Below are 12,803 nucleotides of genomic sequence, written 5' to 3'. Positions count from 1 at the left end.
AATTGAATGCTGATTCACAGCAAAAATGGTTTGATTTTCATTTCTGAAATTGTGCATATCCAAAAAGAGAATGGGGCCACAATATAATGGTTGACTGCAAAAGATGATAGCTTTTTTACTCTAAAATGTACATGAAGTACATGTACACAGTACATTACTGTAGTGCAGGCATTACATGGAGGGCTGCATTATGTTGGTGGATATAAGTAATATTTTTCATCCGTCTTTCATTTGTTTACAAATGTTTGATACAACATTCTAAAGAATTCTTATTCTAAAACCTTAACAAAGGTCAAGGATTTTATGGAAAATAAAAAGATTACAACATGTAACGTTACTGTATGTGACGTGTGACAGTCTCCATGACAACAGGTGTACACAAACTAATCCTGCAGGAGCAGATCAATGATGAGCGGTGCTGATCAAATCACAAGAAATGCCCATTAAAAAAGGAAAGAAGGGAAAGAAAGCGAAGGGGTGAGTAAAAAACGTATTGATGTACTGTTAGTTTATTTCGATATGCTCTTGCGTTTGAAAAAAAAAAACGCGAAATCTAACTATCGTTTGTCCCATATCTGACTGCACATAGATTTACTTTATGATTTTGATATTCGCCTTTCTCATGAGTATTTTTTAATATAGAAAAGGAAAGAAAGATGGCAAGCAAGAGTCAAAACGTGCTAAGGAGTCTGATACAGAGAGGGCTAAAGCAAACGCGGCCCTGTGGGAGGCCAGGTGTGATCTGACGGAGAGCTCGCGCGTGGAGTACCGAGAAGCGGCGCGGAGACTGAGCAAAACCAACCAGCAGCTCACTGATCTACAGCACAACACCGAGAACAACAGCATCGAGATCGTCGCTGTTCTGAGGAACAAAGACCTGCAAAACGAGGAGAAGGTGTTCTAATGCATTTGATTGTTAAAGCTACAGTACACACACGACATTACTAATGCGTGCTAGTGTTTGTCTTTCATATTGTTAAAGGGTTCATTGATTTATGATTTAGTCCTTCCACTGAAAGTCCATTACACCAAAATTTTGATGCTTCCAAAAGTTTATAAAGAGACCATAAAAGTAATCCATATGAATCAAGCAGTTTAATACAAATCTGAGGCTTAATAAATAGGTTTAATTTTATATAAACATTGATCAGCTTACATAAATATGGCACATAAAATATTATGTAAGTAAACACTTCACACTCAAGAATCATTGAGGTATGTTCTTGCACAAATACAGTTGAGCCTCCTTTTATCATATAATGCCCTATATATGTGCATTGATCAATGTTTATATGTGAACAAAAGCGTCAATTATAACGGTTCATCATCATATAAAGTGATTGTCTCTTAAGAAGGCTTAGATTAAACCACATAATTCATATGGATTAATTTATCATCTCTTGATCATTTTTTTGGATGTGCCAACATTTTGATACAATAGACTTTTAATAGAGGAACTGAATGAAACATCATTTGTGTTTCGAAGATGACGTACAAAAGTTTTATGGGTTTTGGAACAACATGGGAGTAAGTAAATGATGACAGTTTTAATTTTTGGGGGTAAACTAACCCTATAAAATGATGTTTTCTCAGATAATGGCACTGGAACAACAAATACAGCTTGAGAAAACAAGGGCTTTTCAGGAAAAGGAGAATCTGGTAAGAAATGCCTTTCCTCATATGGTTAAACGGATAAATTCATTCTTTGTTCTCATCATTGTGGTTTATTTTGTCAGTTTAATGTGTTAAAATGAAGATGACAGAAAATAAAAATTAATATTCAATAAAAATTAATAAAATCCTGAAAATACAGTGTTTGAAATCATATAGAATTAAAGGTCAACTGTATGCAAGTCAAAGATCATGATAATGCCATTTTTGTATAACTAAAAGTTTCCTCTGTGAATATTAATTTGAACAATGGCATTTATTTCATTAATAAAGGACAATACCTAATAGATAACACTAAATAGAGTCATAATAGACATAGTTTCTCCAGTCCAGTGTTATTTTTAACAAGGAACTGATCAGATCACTCTTGTACTCACTGCCTTAAAGGGATAGTTCACCCAAAAATCAAAATTATGTCATTAATGACTCACCCTCATGTCGTTCCAAACCCGTAAGACCTCCGTTCATCTTCGAAACACAGTATAAGATATTTTAGATTTAGTCCGAGAGCTTTCTGTCCCTCCATTGAGAATGTATGTACGGTATACTGTCCACGTCCAGAAAGGTAATAAAAACATCTTCAAAGTAGTCCATGTGACATCAGAGGGTCCGTTAGAATTTTTTGAAGCATCGAAAATACATTTTGGTCCAAAAATATCAAAAACTACGACTTTATTCAGCATTGACTTCTCTCCCGGGTCTGTTATGAGCGCGCCGTTCACAGCACATCCGGTTCGCGAACGAATCACTCGATGTAACCGGATCTTCTTGAACCAGTTCACCAAATCGAACTGAATCGTTTGAAACGGTTCGCGTCAACAATAAGCATTAATCCACAAATGACTTAAGCTGTTAACTTTTTTAACATGGCTGACACTCCCTCTGTGTTCAAATAAACCAATATCCCGGAGTAATTCATTTACTCAAACAGTACACTGACTGAACTGATGACCGAGCCAGATAACGAACGAAACATTGACTCGTTCTCGAGTCAAGAACCATTTCTGTCGGACGCGTCCGATTCGAGCTGATGATACTGCGCATGCGTGAAGCAGACTGACACACAGCGCGTCTGAACTGAACTGGTTCTTTTGGTGATTGATTCTGAACTGATTCTGTGCTAATGTTATGAGCGCGGGTAAACCGAAGGCTTGAATCAAGGGCAATCATCGCCAATGAAGTCATTACGTCGAGTGCAAAAATAACTGGTGAACCGTTTTCGGCAACCGGTTTATTGAATCAAACTGTCCGAAAGAACCGGTTCGCGGAGAAGAACAGAACTTCCCATCACTACTAGTGATCCGAAAACCGATGCAACCGGTTCTTGACTCGAGAACGAGTCAATGTTTCGTTCATTATCTGGCTCGGTTCAGTCAGTGTACTGTTTGAGTAAATGAATTACTCCGGGATATTGGTTTATTTGAACTCAGAGGGAGTGTCAGGCATGTTAAAAAAGTTAACAGCTTAAGTCATTTGTGGATTAATGCTTATTGTTAAAACGAACCCTTTCAAACGATTCAGTTCGATTTGGTGAACTGGTTCAAGAAGATCCGATTACATCGAGTGATTCGTTCGCGAACTGGATGTGCTGTGAACGGCGCGCTCATAACAGACCCGGGAGAGAAGTCAATGCTGAATAAAGTCGTAGTTTTTTTGATATTTTTGGACCAAAATGTATTTTCGATGCTTCAAAAAATCTCTAACGGACCCTCTGATGTCACATGGACTACTTTGAAGATGTTTTTATTACCTTTCTGGACGTGGACAGTATACCGTACATACATTCTCAATGGAGGGACAGAAAGCTCTCGGACTAAATCTAAAATATCTTATACTGTGTTCCAAAGATGAACGGAGGTCTCACGGGTTTGGAACGACATGAGGGTGAGTCATTAATGACATAATTTTGATTTTTGGGTGAACTATCCCTTTAATACTAACTGCTCAGCGTTTCTCACTGATTGTCATCACAGGCCGCTCAGTACACGCTAAAGATCAATGAGCTGGAGGAGAAGTTTAAGAAGAGATCTAGCGAGTTCGACATGATTCAAGAAGAGCTTAAGATCATCAATGACTTCCTTAAGAAAAAGCCTCAAATGGAGCAAGAACTCAAAAATGTATAATTCATCCTATTTATTTCATGCACACAGATGCAGAAGTACTAGTATTAAGTGCTTTGTCTGTTGTAACATCACCATCGTTTTGTACAGATGAAAGAAACTATGGACAATGCAGATCTAGAACACAAGAAAACACTTGCAAGAATGGAGCAAAAGTTCTTCAGTAATAAGGTACATATCCAAACAACATTTCAACAAAATCTTCCTCATTCTCTCTCAGTGTCTCTGTCATCCTGCATTCATTAGGTTCATCTAGAGAAGGAAGCTGAGCAAACGATTGCTATGCTTGCAGAAAGAGCTCACAATGAATCCATCATGTAAGTATCTTCTCCATCTCTCCCAGTATCCCAGAACTACTACACATTTCTACCTGATGCCTTTGGAACTGTTTGTGAGATACATTTTGCATGAGTTAAATGAGATGACATCCTCCTTCTTGGCCCTATCAGACAGCTGGACAACGCATCTCGCTCAATGTTCAAGGAGAATGTGCGTCTAAATAAGGGATTGGGTTACCACATCAAAGAGGTGGAGGATCTGCGGAAGAGAAATGCAGCGCTGGCAGAAGAGAACAACATCCTTAGTTTGCATAAGGTGACACACACCATAGTTTTTATTTTATTTTTCTCAGTTTTTTACTTTTATTTATCAAGGATGCATACAATTAATTAGAGGTGACAGTAAAGACTTTTACATTATTACAGTTATTTTACATTATTACATTGTTTTAATTGTAAATTATGTGTACTATATCAGTTAGTCATTAAAAATTATAATTAAATCAACTTTCTTGTGCACCACCCACACAAACACACAAATACACATGCACAAATTAAGTGAAATTTAAAATGATCTCAATTAGACCCTTGTCTACTATAAAGCTTGCCTATGAAGGAGCAGACATTGATAATGACCACTTTCATTGGAACCCACAATTTTATTCATCCTGCAGGAGATGAGTCAGGACACCTCAAATGACACCATATCTAAGCTTGCAGCCCAGCGGACCACAGTTTCTGAGCTGAGGGCAAAGGTGTTCACACTGGAGCAGGCCCTGGCCATCATGGTGGCTGAGTTTGAGTTGGAGATGTCTGATATCAAGCAGCGTGCTGCAGTCAGGTCTCAGGCTGGCGGTGTAGAGCTGGACAAACTGCAGAAGCTTCTGAGCGTACGGGACAGGGAACTGAGCCGAGTGAAGAGAATAGCCCGCAGTGTAGTGGAGCAACGCTCAGACATGGAGGTCCTCTTCCATGAGGCTTTGAACCACATGAAACAGGAGATGCTAATGCACAGGTGCAATTCAGCATTCATTCATCCACTCACTCTCTTTGCAAAAACAAACAAAAACACACCTGCACTGCAGCCTATTTGATGAAAGTATTTTGAAAGCACCCAAAATTCAAGATATACAGGGCCATTTCCACCCATGACTTTTGTCTTATATTAATATCAAATGATATAGTTAAGCAGTATAACACGAGCAAGTGTGCTGTTTTTCTTGATTATCAGCACGATTGTGAATGTCGTGTTGATTTTATAAAACAGTTTATGAAGAATTGTTAGCATTTTAAGTTACATATTAGACACAATATTTGTCTGGTTTCGCTTTATTCTTTTCAGTGAAAACTACAGCAGAACTGTGTTGTGTCTCCAACTAAACACATCAGTGTTTCTTTTTTGAATGAATCCACATTTTGAACAAATCTTTCGAATGAATTACTCAATTAATCAACTTGTTCAGACAGTGACTTGCTACCACCTACTGATGGTTTTAGATTTATATTTAAATAATAGTTTAAAGGGGACATCGGATGCTTTTCCACAAGTTGTTATGATTCTTTAGGGTCTTTGTGAAAAGTCTATAATATATTTTGGTTAAAATTTCTCAATGGTAGTGTAAAAAAATACCCTTTTTACCTTGTCAAAAACAGCTCTAATCACAGCGAAATGTTTCAGTGCATTCCCTTTAAATGCTAATGAGCTCTGCTCACCCCGCCCCTCTCTTCTGTGGGGTGATGAGCCGTTTTCATGAGACTGTAAACTTAAGCCGCAATTAGCTGTGGAACTTACTCATTTCTTCTGTAGGTGAGGCTGGATCACGAATGATTTGCGTAAACATAAACGCATTTAGGCAGATCGGAGGATGCATTCCCTTCAAAAACAAAGGTAATCCACTGCATCTTCAGCGGCTCAGATGTCGGGAGTAAATGACGATTGCTATGGTTATTATTACATCCAATAACAAAACACCTCAGTTGCTTAGGAGCCATTCTTGTCTATAACTGCTCCGGCATCAAAACAATGCCAGACTGTTTACAGCTCACTCAGGGCGGGTCAATGATAAAACAGCAGTGTTCGTCAATAGTGGTGGGAGGGGCCTTGGCCTGTGTGACGTCACTCTGCCAAGAATCTGTGAATGGCTTGATCCGAGACCATGCTTATGATATTTGGGGTTTTTGAAAAAATCACTGGGAGGATTTTTATCATTATAGGGTGGTTGTGTACACACTGCCAACACAAATTTATGTTCAAATGTAACATCAACCATCCATTCATCCAGCCGCCAGAGGGCGCCATCTCCTCATTACTGACTGTGCTCTTCTTCTTCCTCCACTTCCTGTAGCTTCCTGTTTAAATCCAGCTCAGTTGTACAACAGATTGCGAAGTATTGCCAGCTAACCCCTGTCTCTACCAAGCGTTTTCTCATTGCCACATTGATTGCCTCGTGTATGTTCTTTGCCTGTTCTTGACCTTGTTTGTTGGATTACGATTTGGATTTGTTTGCTGTACGGACTGCTTACTGTGATATTGACCTTGCTTGTTATTTGACCCCGATTATCTGCCTTATCCTTGTGTGTGGTTTTCTCCACAATAAACATCTCCGCAAATGGATTCAAATACTCAACCGAGTCAGTCATCCTTACAGAATACTTCGCCTGACCAGAATCCAGCGGAGATTTCACATCTTCAGGCCGCATTTGCTTATCAAAATGAGAGGATTACGGAGTTCCAAGCTCAAACTTTCATCTCTGCGAGCCGCTAATGAACATCTCACCCGCTACATACAATCTCTCCCAGCGACTCGACCTGAGGCCGTAAGATTTTCTTTACCAGATAAATTTGCTGGCACAGCGGAAAGGTGCAAGGGGTTTCTTGGTCAATGTTCCATTTATTTTGAGAACCAGCCTGAGGCCTTTCTACGTGATACCACTAAATGTTCATTTATGATGTCACTGTTTACTGGCAAAGCTCTCGAATGGGCATCTGCTGTGTGGGATCAAGATGATATGATACGGACCTCATTCGATTATTTTTCGAAGCAGATTACTGAGGTTTTTCAGTACCCAGCTGGAGGGAGAGATGTATCTATGCAGTTGTTGGATTTGTGTCAAGGAAATCGTACTGCTGCAGAATACGCCGTAGATTTTCACACCATAGCAGCGCAAAGTGGCTGGAATGAGGCCGCGCTTAAACCAATCTTTAAGCGAGGTCTTCACCACAAATTACAATCAGAGATTGCTTGTAAGGACATGGATATGGACTTACAGCAACTTATAACCACCACGATCCGTATTGATAATCTGATACGTAACCATCCCACCTGCCCCCTAACAACTTCAATGTCTGCCACAACTGCTAATCTCATTGATAAATGATTGAAACACAGATGGTGAATTGGATAGGCCGTACGGCATTACCAAGTATTCATAGTGCCCCCTGGTGGTGATAAATGCTGTTTTCCATTCATCACCTTCTCTGATCCTGATTAAATTATAGGCACTTCGTAGATCAAGCTTAGTAAAACCCATGTCTAACCACAAGGGTTGAAAGTCCAATAACTAACGAAGCAGTTAAGATTCCCCCAGAGTACATTGAATTCCGGGAAGTCTTCAGCAAAGCCAAAGCTGCTACGTTACCTCCACACCACCATTGGGACTGTGCCATAGACCTATTACCTAACACAGCACCTCCTAAAAGCAAGGTATATCCATTAACTATACCAGAAACGCAGGCCATGGAACAATACATTGAAGAAGCTCTGGAGTCAGGCTTTATCCGCCCATCCACATCACCCGCAGCATCTGGATTTTTTTTTGTGGAAAAAAAGGATGGTGGCCTACGCCCCTGTATCGATTATCGTGGTCTAAACACCATCACTATCAAGAACAGGTACCCACTCCAATTAGTTCCCTCAGCCTTAGAACAATTACGGGAAGCCAAGATTTTTACTAAGCTTGATCTACGAAGTGCCTATAATTTAATCAGGATCAGAGAAGGTGATGAATGGAAAACAGCATTTATCACCACCAGGGGGCACTATGAATACTTGGTAATGCCGTACGGCCTATCAAATTCACCATCTGTGTTTCAATCATTTTATCAATGAGATCTTTCGGGACATTCTAAATGACCACATTATCGCCTACATTGATGACATTCTAATATATTCAAAGACACGTGAGCAACATATCCAACATGTGAAAGATGTTCTGTCTCGATTACTGGCAAACCACTTATATGTTAAAACTGAGAAATGTGAATTTCATGTCTCACATACCACTTTTTTAGGCTACAAGATCAGTCATCATGGAGTGGAGATGGACGCAAGGAAGGTTGAGGCAGTTACAGAGTGGCCACGTCCCACTACGGTAAAGGAAATACAGAGATTCTTAGGATTTGCTAACTTTTACAGGAGATTCATCAGAGACTACACTACCAATTCAAAACCAATCACTGCTTCCCTTAAGGGGAAACCAAGGAAACTATCATGGACAACGCTTGCCCAGACCGCATTTGATACCCTGAAGACAAGCTTTACCACTGCTCCAATTCTGAAACACCCAAACCCTGACCTACCATTCATAGTGGAAGTAGATGCTTCTGACGTCGGCATCGGAGGCAGTTCTATCCCAGAGACAAGGAAACCCTGGTAAAGTTTTTTTCCATGTGCTTTCTTTTCCAGAAAATTAACCACAGCAGAGAAAAACTATGATGTAGGAAACAAGGAACTACTTTCCATCAAGGAAGCACTGTCTGAGTGGAGACACTGGTTGGAGGGAGCACGTCATCCATTTCAGGTGATTACAGATCACAAAAATTTGGAGTATATCAAGAGTGCTAAACGTCTGAACCCGAGGCAGGCTCGGTGGTCATTATTCTTCACAAGATTTCATTTCACAGTAACATATCGCCCAGGAAGCAAGAATGGTAAAGCCGACGCGTTGTCACGAATATATGAGTCAGAGGAAACTTCTTGCTGCCAAGGACCAATTCTACCCCCATCAGTCATTTTGGCACCTATTCGTTGGGATATAATGGAGGAAATTCAAAGAAAACAAACTAACAGAACCCACACCATCAGGTTGCCCCCCTAACCGCCAATACGTTCAAGGATCTCTTCGGCAGCGCATCATGCAATGGGTTCATACATCTCTGAGCTCCGGACATCCTGGCATTCAGCGGACAGAGGAACTGGTACGCAATTCATTTTGGTGGCCTAATTTAACAAAGGATGTCTCTTTGTATGTCAAATCTTGCAGCATGTGTGCACAGTCAAAAACACCACGAAAACTTCCAGCTGGTCTCTTGGAACCCTTGCCTATCCCTCGGCGGCCCTGGTCTCATCTGGCAGTGGATTTCATCACAGATCTACCCAGCTCTAACGGCTGCACCACCATACTGGTAATTGTTGATAGATTTTCTAAGTCCTGTCGTCTGGTTCCACTAAAAGCATTACCCACAGCTATGGAGACAGCACAAGCTTTATTTCAACATGTTTTTCGAATTTATGGCATACCAGAGGATATTGTTTCTGACAGAGGCCCACAATTCACGTCCCGAGTATGGCAAGCCTTCTGCAAACAATTAGACATAAATGTCAGTTTAACATCAGGTTATCACCCTCAAGCAAATGGACAGGTGGAAAGAGTAAACCAAGAAATTGGGCGATATCTTAGATCCTACTGTAGTCAAGAACAGGAACGTTGGAATGAATTCCTACCCTGGGCAGAATATGCAAGAAACTCCCTTACTCACTCATCTACAGGACTCACCCCCTTCAAGTGTGTTTTTAGGATATCAACCCCCCATGTGTCCCTTGGTCGGGTGAACCTTCAGAAGTTCCGGCAGTGGATGACTGGGTCAGAAGAAGCGAAAGAGTCTGGGACAGCGCTCATGTGAGGCTACAGAGGGCAATCAGAGCCCAGAAAACCCAAGCAGATCGTAGGAGAAGTCCCCACCCAAACTATCAGCCGGGTCAGAGGGTATGGTTATCGACTCGAGATCTACGGTTACGGCTACCCTGCAAGAAGCTCAGTCCCGGTATGTAGGCCCATTTCGGATAATAAAGCAAATTAATCCAGTAACATACAGGTTAGAGCTCCCAGCTCATTATCGCATTTCTCCTTCATTTCATGTATCTCTGTTAAAACCCGCTCATCCTGCTTCCGGTCCTGCCTCCGAGGAGAGGGAGCCCCCCCCACCACTGGATGTTAATGGAGCTCCGGCTTACCTGGTCAAGGATATCATAGATTCCAGACGTCGGGGGGGCAGGCTACAATACCTAGTGGACTGGGAGGGCTACGGCCCAGAAGAAAGATCTTGGGTGGCCGCCAAGGACATATTAGACCCATCATTGACCCGGGATTTCCATCATGCACATCCGGATCGTCCAGCACCTCGACCAAGGGGACGTCCACGAAGAACACCTGGAGGTGTTCCTAGGGGGGAGGAATCTGTAACATCAACCATCCATTCATCCAGCCGCCAGAGGGCGCCATCTCCTCATTACTGACTGTTCTCTTCTTCTTCCACCACTTCCTGTAGCTTCCTGTTTAAATCCAGCTCAGTTGTACAACAGATTGCGAAGTATTGCCAGCTAACCCCTGTCTCTACCAAGCGTTTTTCTCATTGCCACATTGATTGCCTCGTGTATGTTCTTTGCCTGTTCTTGACCTTGTTTGTTGGATTACGATTTGGATTTGTTTGCTGTACGGACTGCTTGCTGTGATATTGACCTTGCTTGTTATTTGACCACGATTATCTGCCTTATCCTTGTGTGTGGTTTTCTCCACAATAAACATCTCCGCAAATGGATTCAAATACTCAACCGAGTCAGTCATCCTTACATCAAACAACATGCAAAAGAGAATTTTGCATCTGATGTCCCCTTTAATTTCATAATTAAATAATAAATAAAAAATTGCATAGCATATTTATATAATTGCAGTGTAAATGCAGTGTAAATGCATTCAAGCCACCTATGAGCTGCATTAAACACTTCAGATGCAGCTTCTGTGCCATAAATGTTTTTCTCAATATAGTACACCCCTAGTTCATTCTAGAAATAAAAGTTAATAAGCAAGAGACACAGGCTCCATTTTACTGCAAAACCTTCAAACTATTTTTAGATCAACTATATTATAAGCTACATTATGTTATCCAGACAGGAAGCAGAAATGAATCGTAGCAAACGGATGGATGAGTTCCTAACAGGCAGAACGGAGAACGCTCACATTCACACCATTAACAGAACACCCCACAGCACTTCCAGTGCTTTAGATGAGGCTGAAAAAGGGTGAGGGTCTTATGCTTATTTTGTTTTTTAGACTATTTGTAAAATTCTCTTCTGATGAAATGATAACTAAATGTGTTATTACCTGAATTAAGCTTTTTCCATTAGCAAAACTGTCTGTGACAATGCTGTTATTTCATCAGCAATCTGAAGAAAGCCAAAGTGAACATATCAGAGATGACCTGGGAGCAAAGAGAGAGAGTTCTTAGACTGCTCTTTGCTAAAATGAATAGCTTGAAATCGAAGTAAGTATTTATTATTATCTTACATATTAAGATAAATCATAAATTTGTCAATCTCTTAGATATGGCATCATCAAGGCATCATCTACCTTGAAAGAAAAAGCAGAGTTAGTGAGGCAAAGATAGTGATAATGACAGTAAAAAAAATTAATAAATACATTTAAAACCCCAAGCTTATTTGCACCTCTCAGTTTATGTGTAACAAAAGCAATTTCGTAAATTTCAGGACACTGATTCAAAGGTGTAACGTGTAGACACTTACCAAGTCATTTTTGGAAAATAATTCTGAACAACAAGCATTATTCATACAAAAGTAAAAAAAAAAAAAAAACCATGTCAGCTCTATACGTTGGTTTGATTTTGCAGCTCACCAGAAAGAGAAAAAAACAATGGTGGTGAATACTTTCTGAAGACTTTTTGTTCTGCATTATCGCACATATACTCATAATTTGCAGTCTTTTCCACAGGAATGAAGAGGAGGAATCCCATGCAACTTTTTTAACCCAAGCACCAGTTTCTAGTTTGAGCTCCAGTGGAAACTCCAGTGCTCTGCCAGACCTGTAGATCATCTGACCTCATCACAGATAAGAGAGCTAAAAAAGTTTAATATTGCATCAGCTATGAACTACCAGGAAGTGTTCATGAGTGTCTAAACTACAACTTAAAAGAAACAACAATATTTTTTGACATGGCATTGAAGATTAGATATGAGGGAAACTGAGTGAAATAATATTCAAGAAAGACTCAAATTGTCTCGGCATAAATCCACCCACAATATATTGCAAACAAACAATTAAAACAGTATTTAATACAAAAAAAATTGGCCATAACTTTAACCTTTCTTATTTATGTCTTCTGATCTATTTTTATAGCTGAATTGTGTCATAGACATTGAAATACAGCATAACTAAATGTAACTAAAATAACTAAGTAACCTAAGAAATGATGTATTTTTGAAATTAAGCGAATGAAAATGTACTGTATTAGTTATTTTGCCTACAAAACAAATGTGAAAGTCAATGTTGTTTTTAGACATTTTTATGTTGTATTTGCAAACATTTAGCCTATACTGTAAAGATACTGCATTTTTTGCCATTATAAAGCATTCAACATAATCTTTACTGATGTCTGTGTCTTTATTATAAGGCTTATATCTTCAAATGACAATAATCTAATTTTTGTCCTACCTATATTTCT

General features: G+C 39.9%; 1 protein-coding gene across 3 annotated transcripts; it reads left to right on the top strand.

Moving 5' to 3' along the window:
• Nucleotides 1-250: 250 nt before the first annotated feature.
• On the top strand, nt 251-12,721 carry LOC109065525 (basal body-orientation factor 1-like). Of its 3 annotated transcripts, none has more exons than XM_042736566.1 (11): nt 267-477; nt 643-895; nt 1,594-1,659; nt 3,645-3,788; nt 3,882-3,962; nt 4,038-4,108; nt 4,241-4,385; nt 4,744-5,084; nt 11,236-11,367; nt 11,508-11,609; nt 12,062-12,721. In XM_042736566.1, exons 1-11 carry the CDS (start codon nt 437-439, stop codon nt 12,168-12,170), a joined length of 1,485 nt encoding a protein of 494 aa, XP_042592500.1. In that variant the 5' UTR covers nt 267-436; the 3' UTR covers nt 12,171-12,721. The 3 variants fall into 3 exon arrangements, with proteins under 3 accessions (XP_042592502.1, XP_042592500.1, XP_042592501.1); XM_042736567.1 differs by having other exon boundaries at nt 269-477; nt 12,074-12,721; XM_042736568.1 differs by lacking the exons at nt 11,236-11,367; nt 11,508-11,609 and having other exon boundaries at nt 251-477; nt 12,074-12,721.
• Nucleotides 12,722-12,803: the final 82 nt, after the last annotated feature.

This window comes from Cyprinus carpio, chromosome B13, assembly GCF_018340385.1.
Source record: "Cyprinus carpio isolate SPL01 chromosome B13, ASM1834038v1, whole genome shotgun sequence".
In the NCBI taxonomy this organism is placed as follows: domain Eukaryota; kingdom Metazoa; phylum Chordata; class Actinopteri; order Cypriniformes; family Cyprinidae; genus Cyprinus; species Cyprinus carpio.
The sequence above is the reverse complement of the archived record's forward strand: the minus strand, read 5'-3'. Positions and strand labels throughout refer to the sequence as shown.

What these genes read in the sequence shown, in the direction of transcription:
- LOC109065525 (XM_042736566.1), top strand. Translation starts at nt 437, where the DNA reads ATGCCCATTAAAAAAGGAAAGAAGGGAAAGAAAGCGAAGGG. An exon ending in TTCAGGAAAAGGAGAATCTG is followed by an intron (nt 1,660 to 3,644) that starts GTAAGAAATGCC and finishes TTGTCATCACAG; the next exon opens with GCCGCTCAGTACACGCTAAA. An exon ending in TGGAGCAAGAACTCAAAAAT is followed by an intron (nt 3,789 to 3,881) that starts GTATAATTCATC and finishes CGTTTTGTACAG; the next exon opens with ATGAAAGAAACTATGGACAA.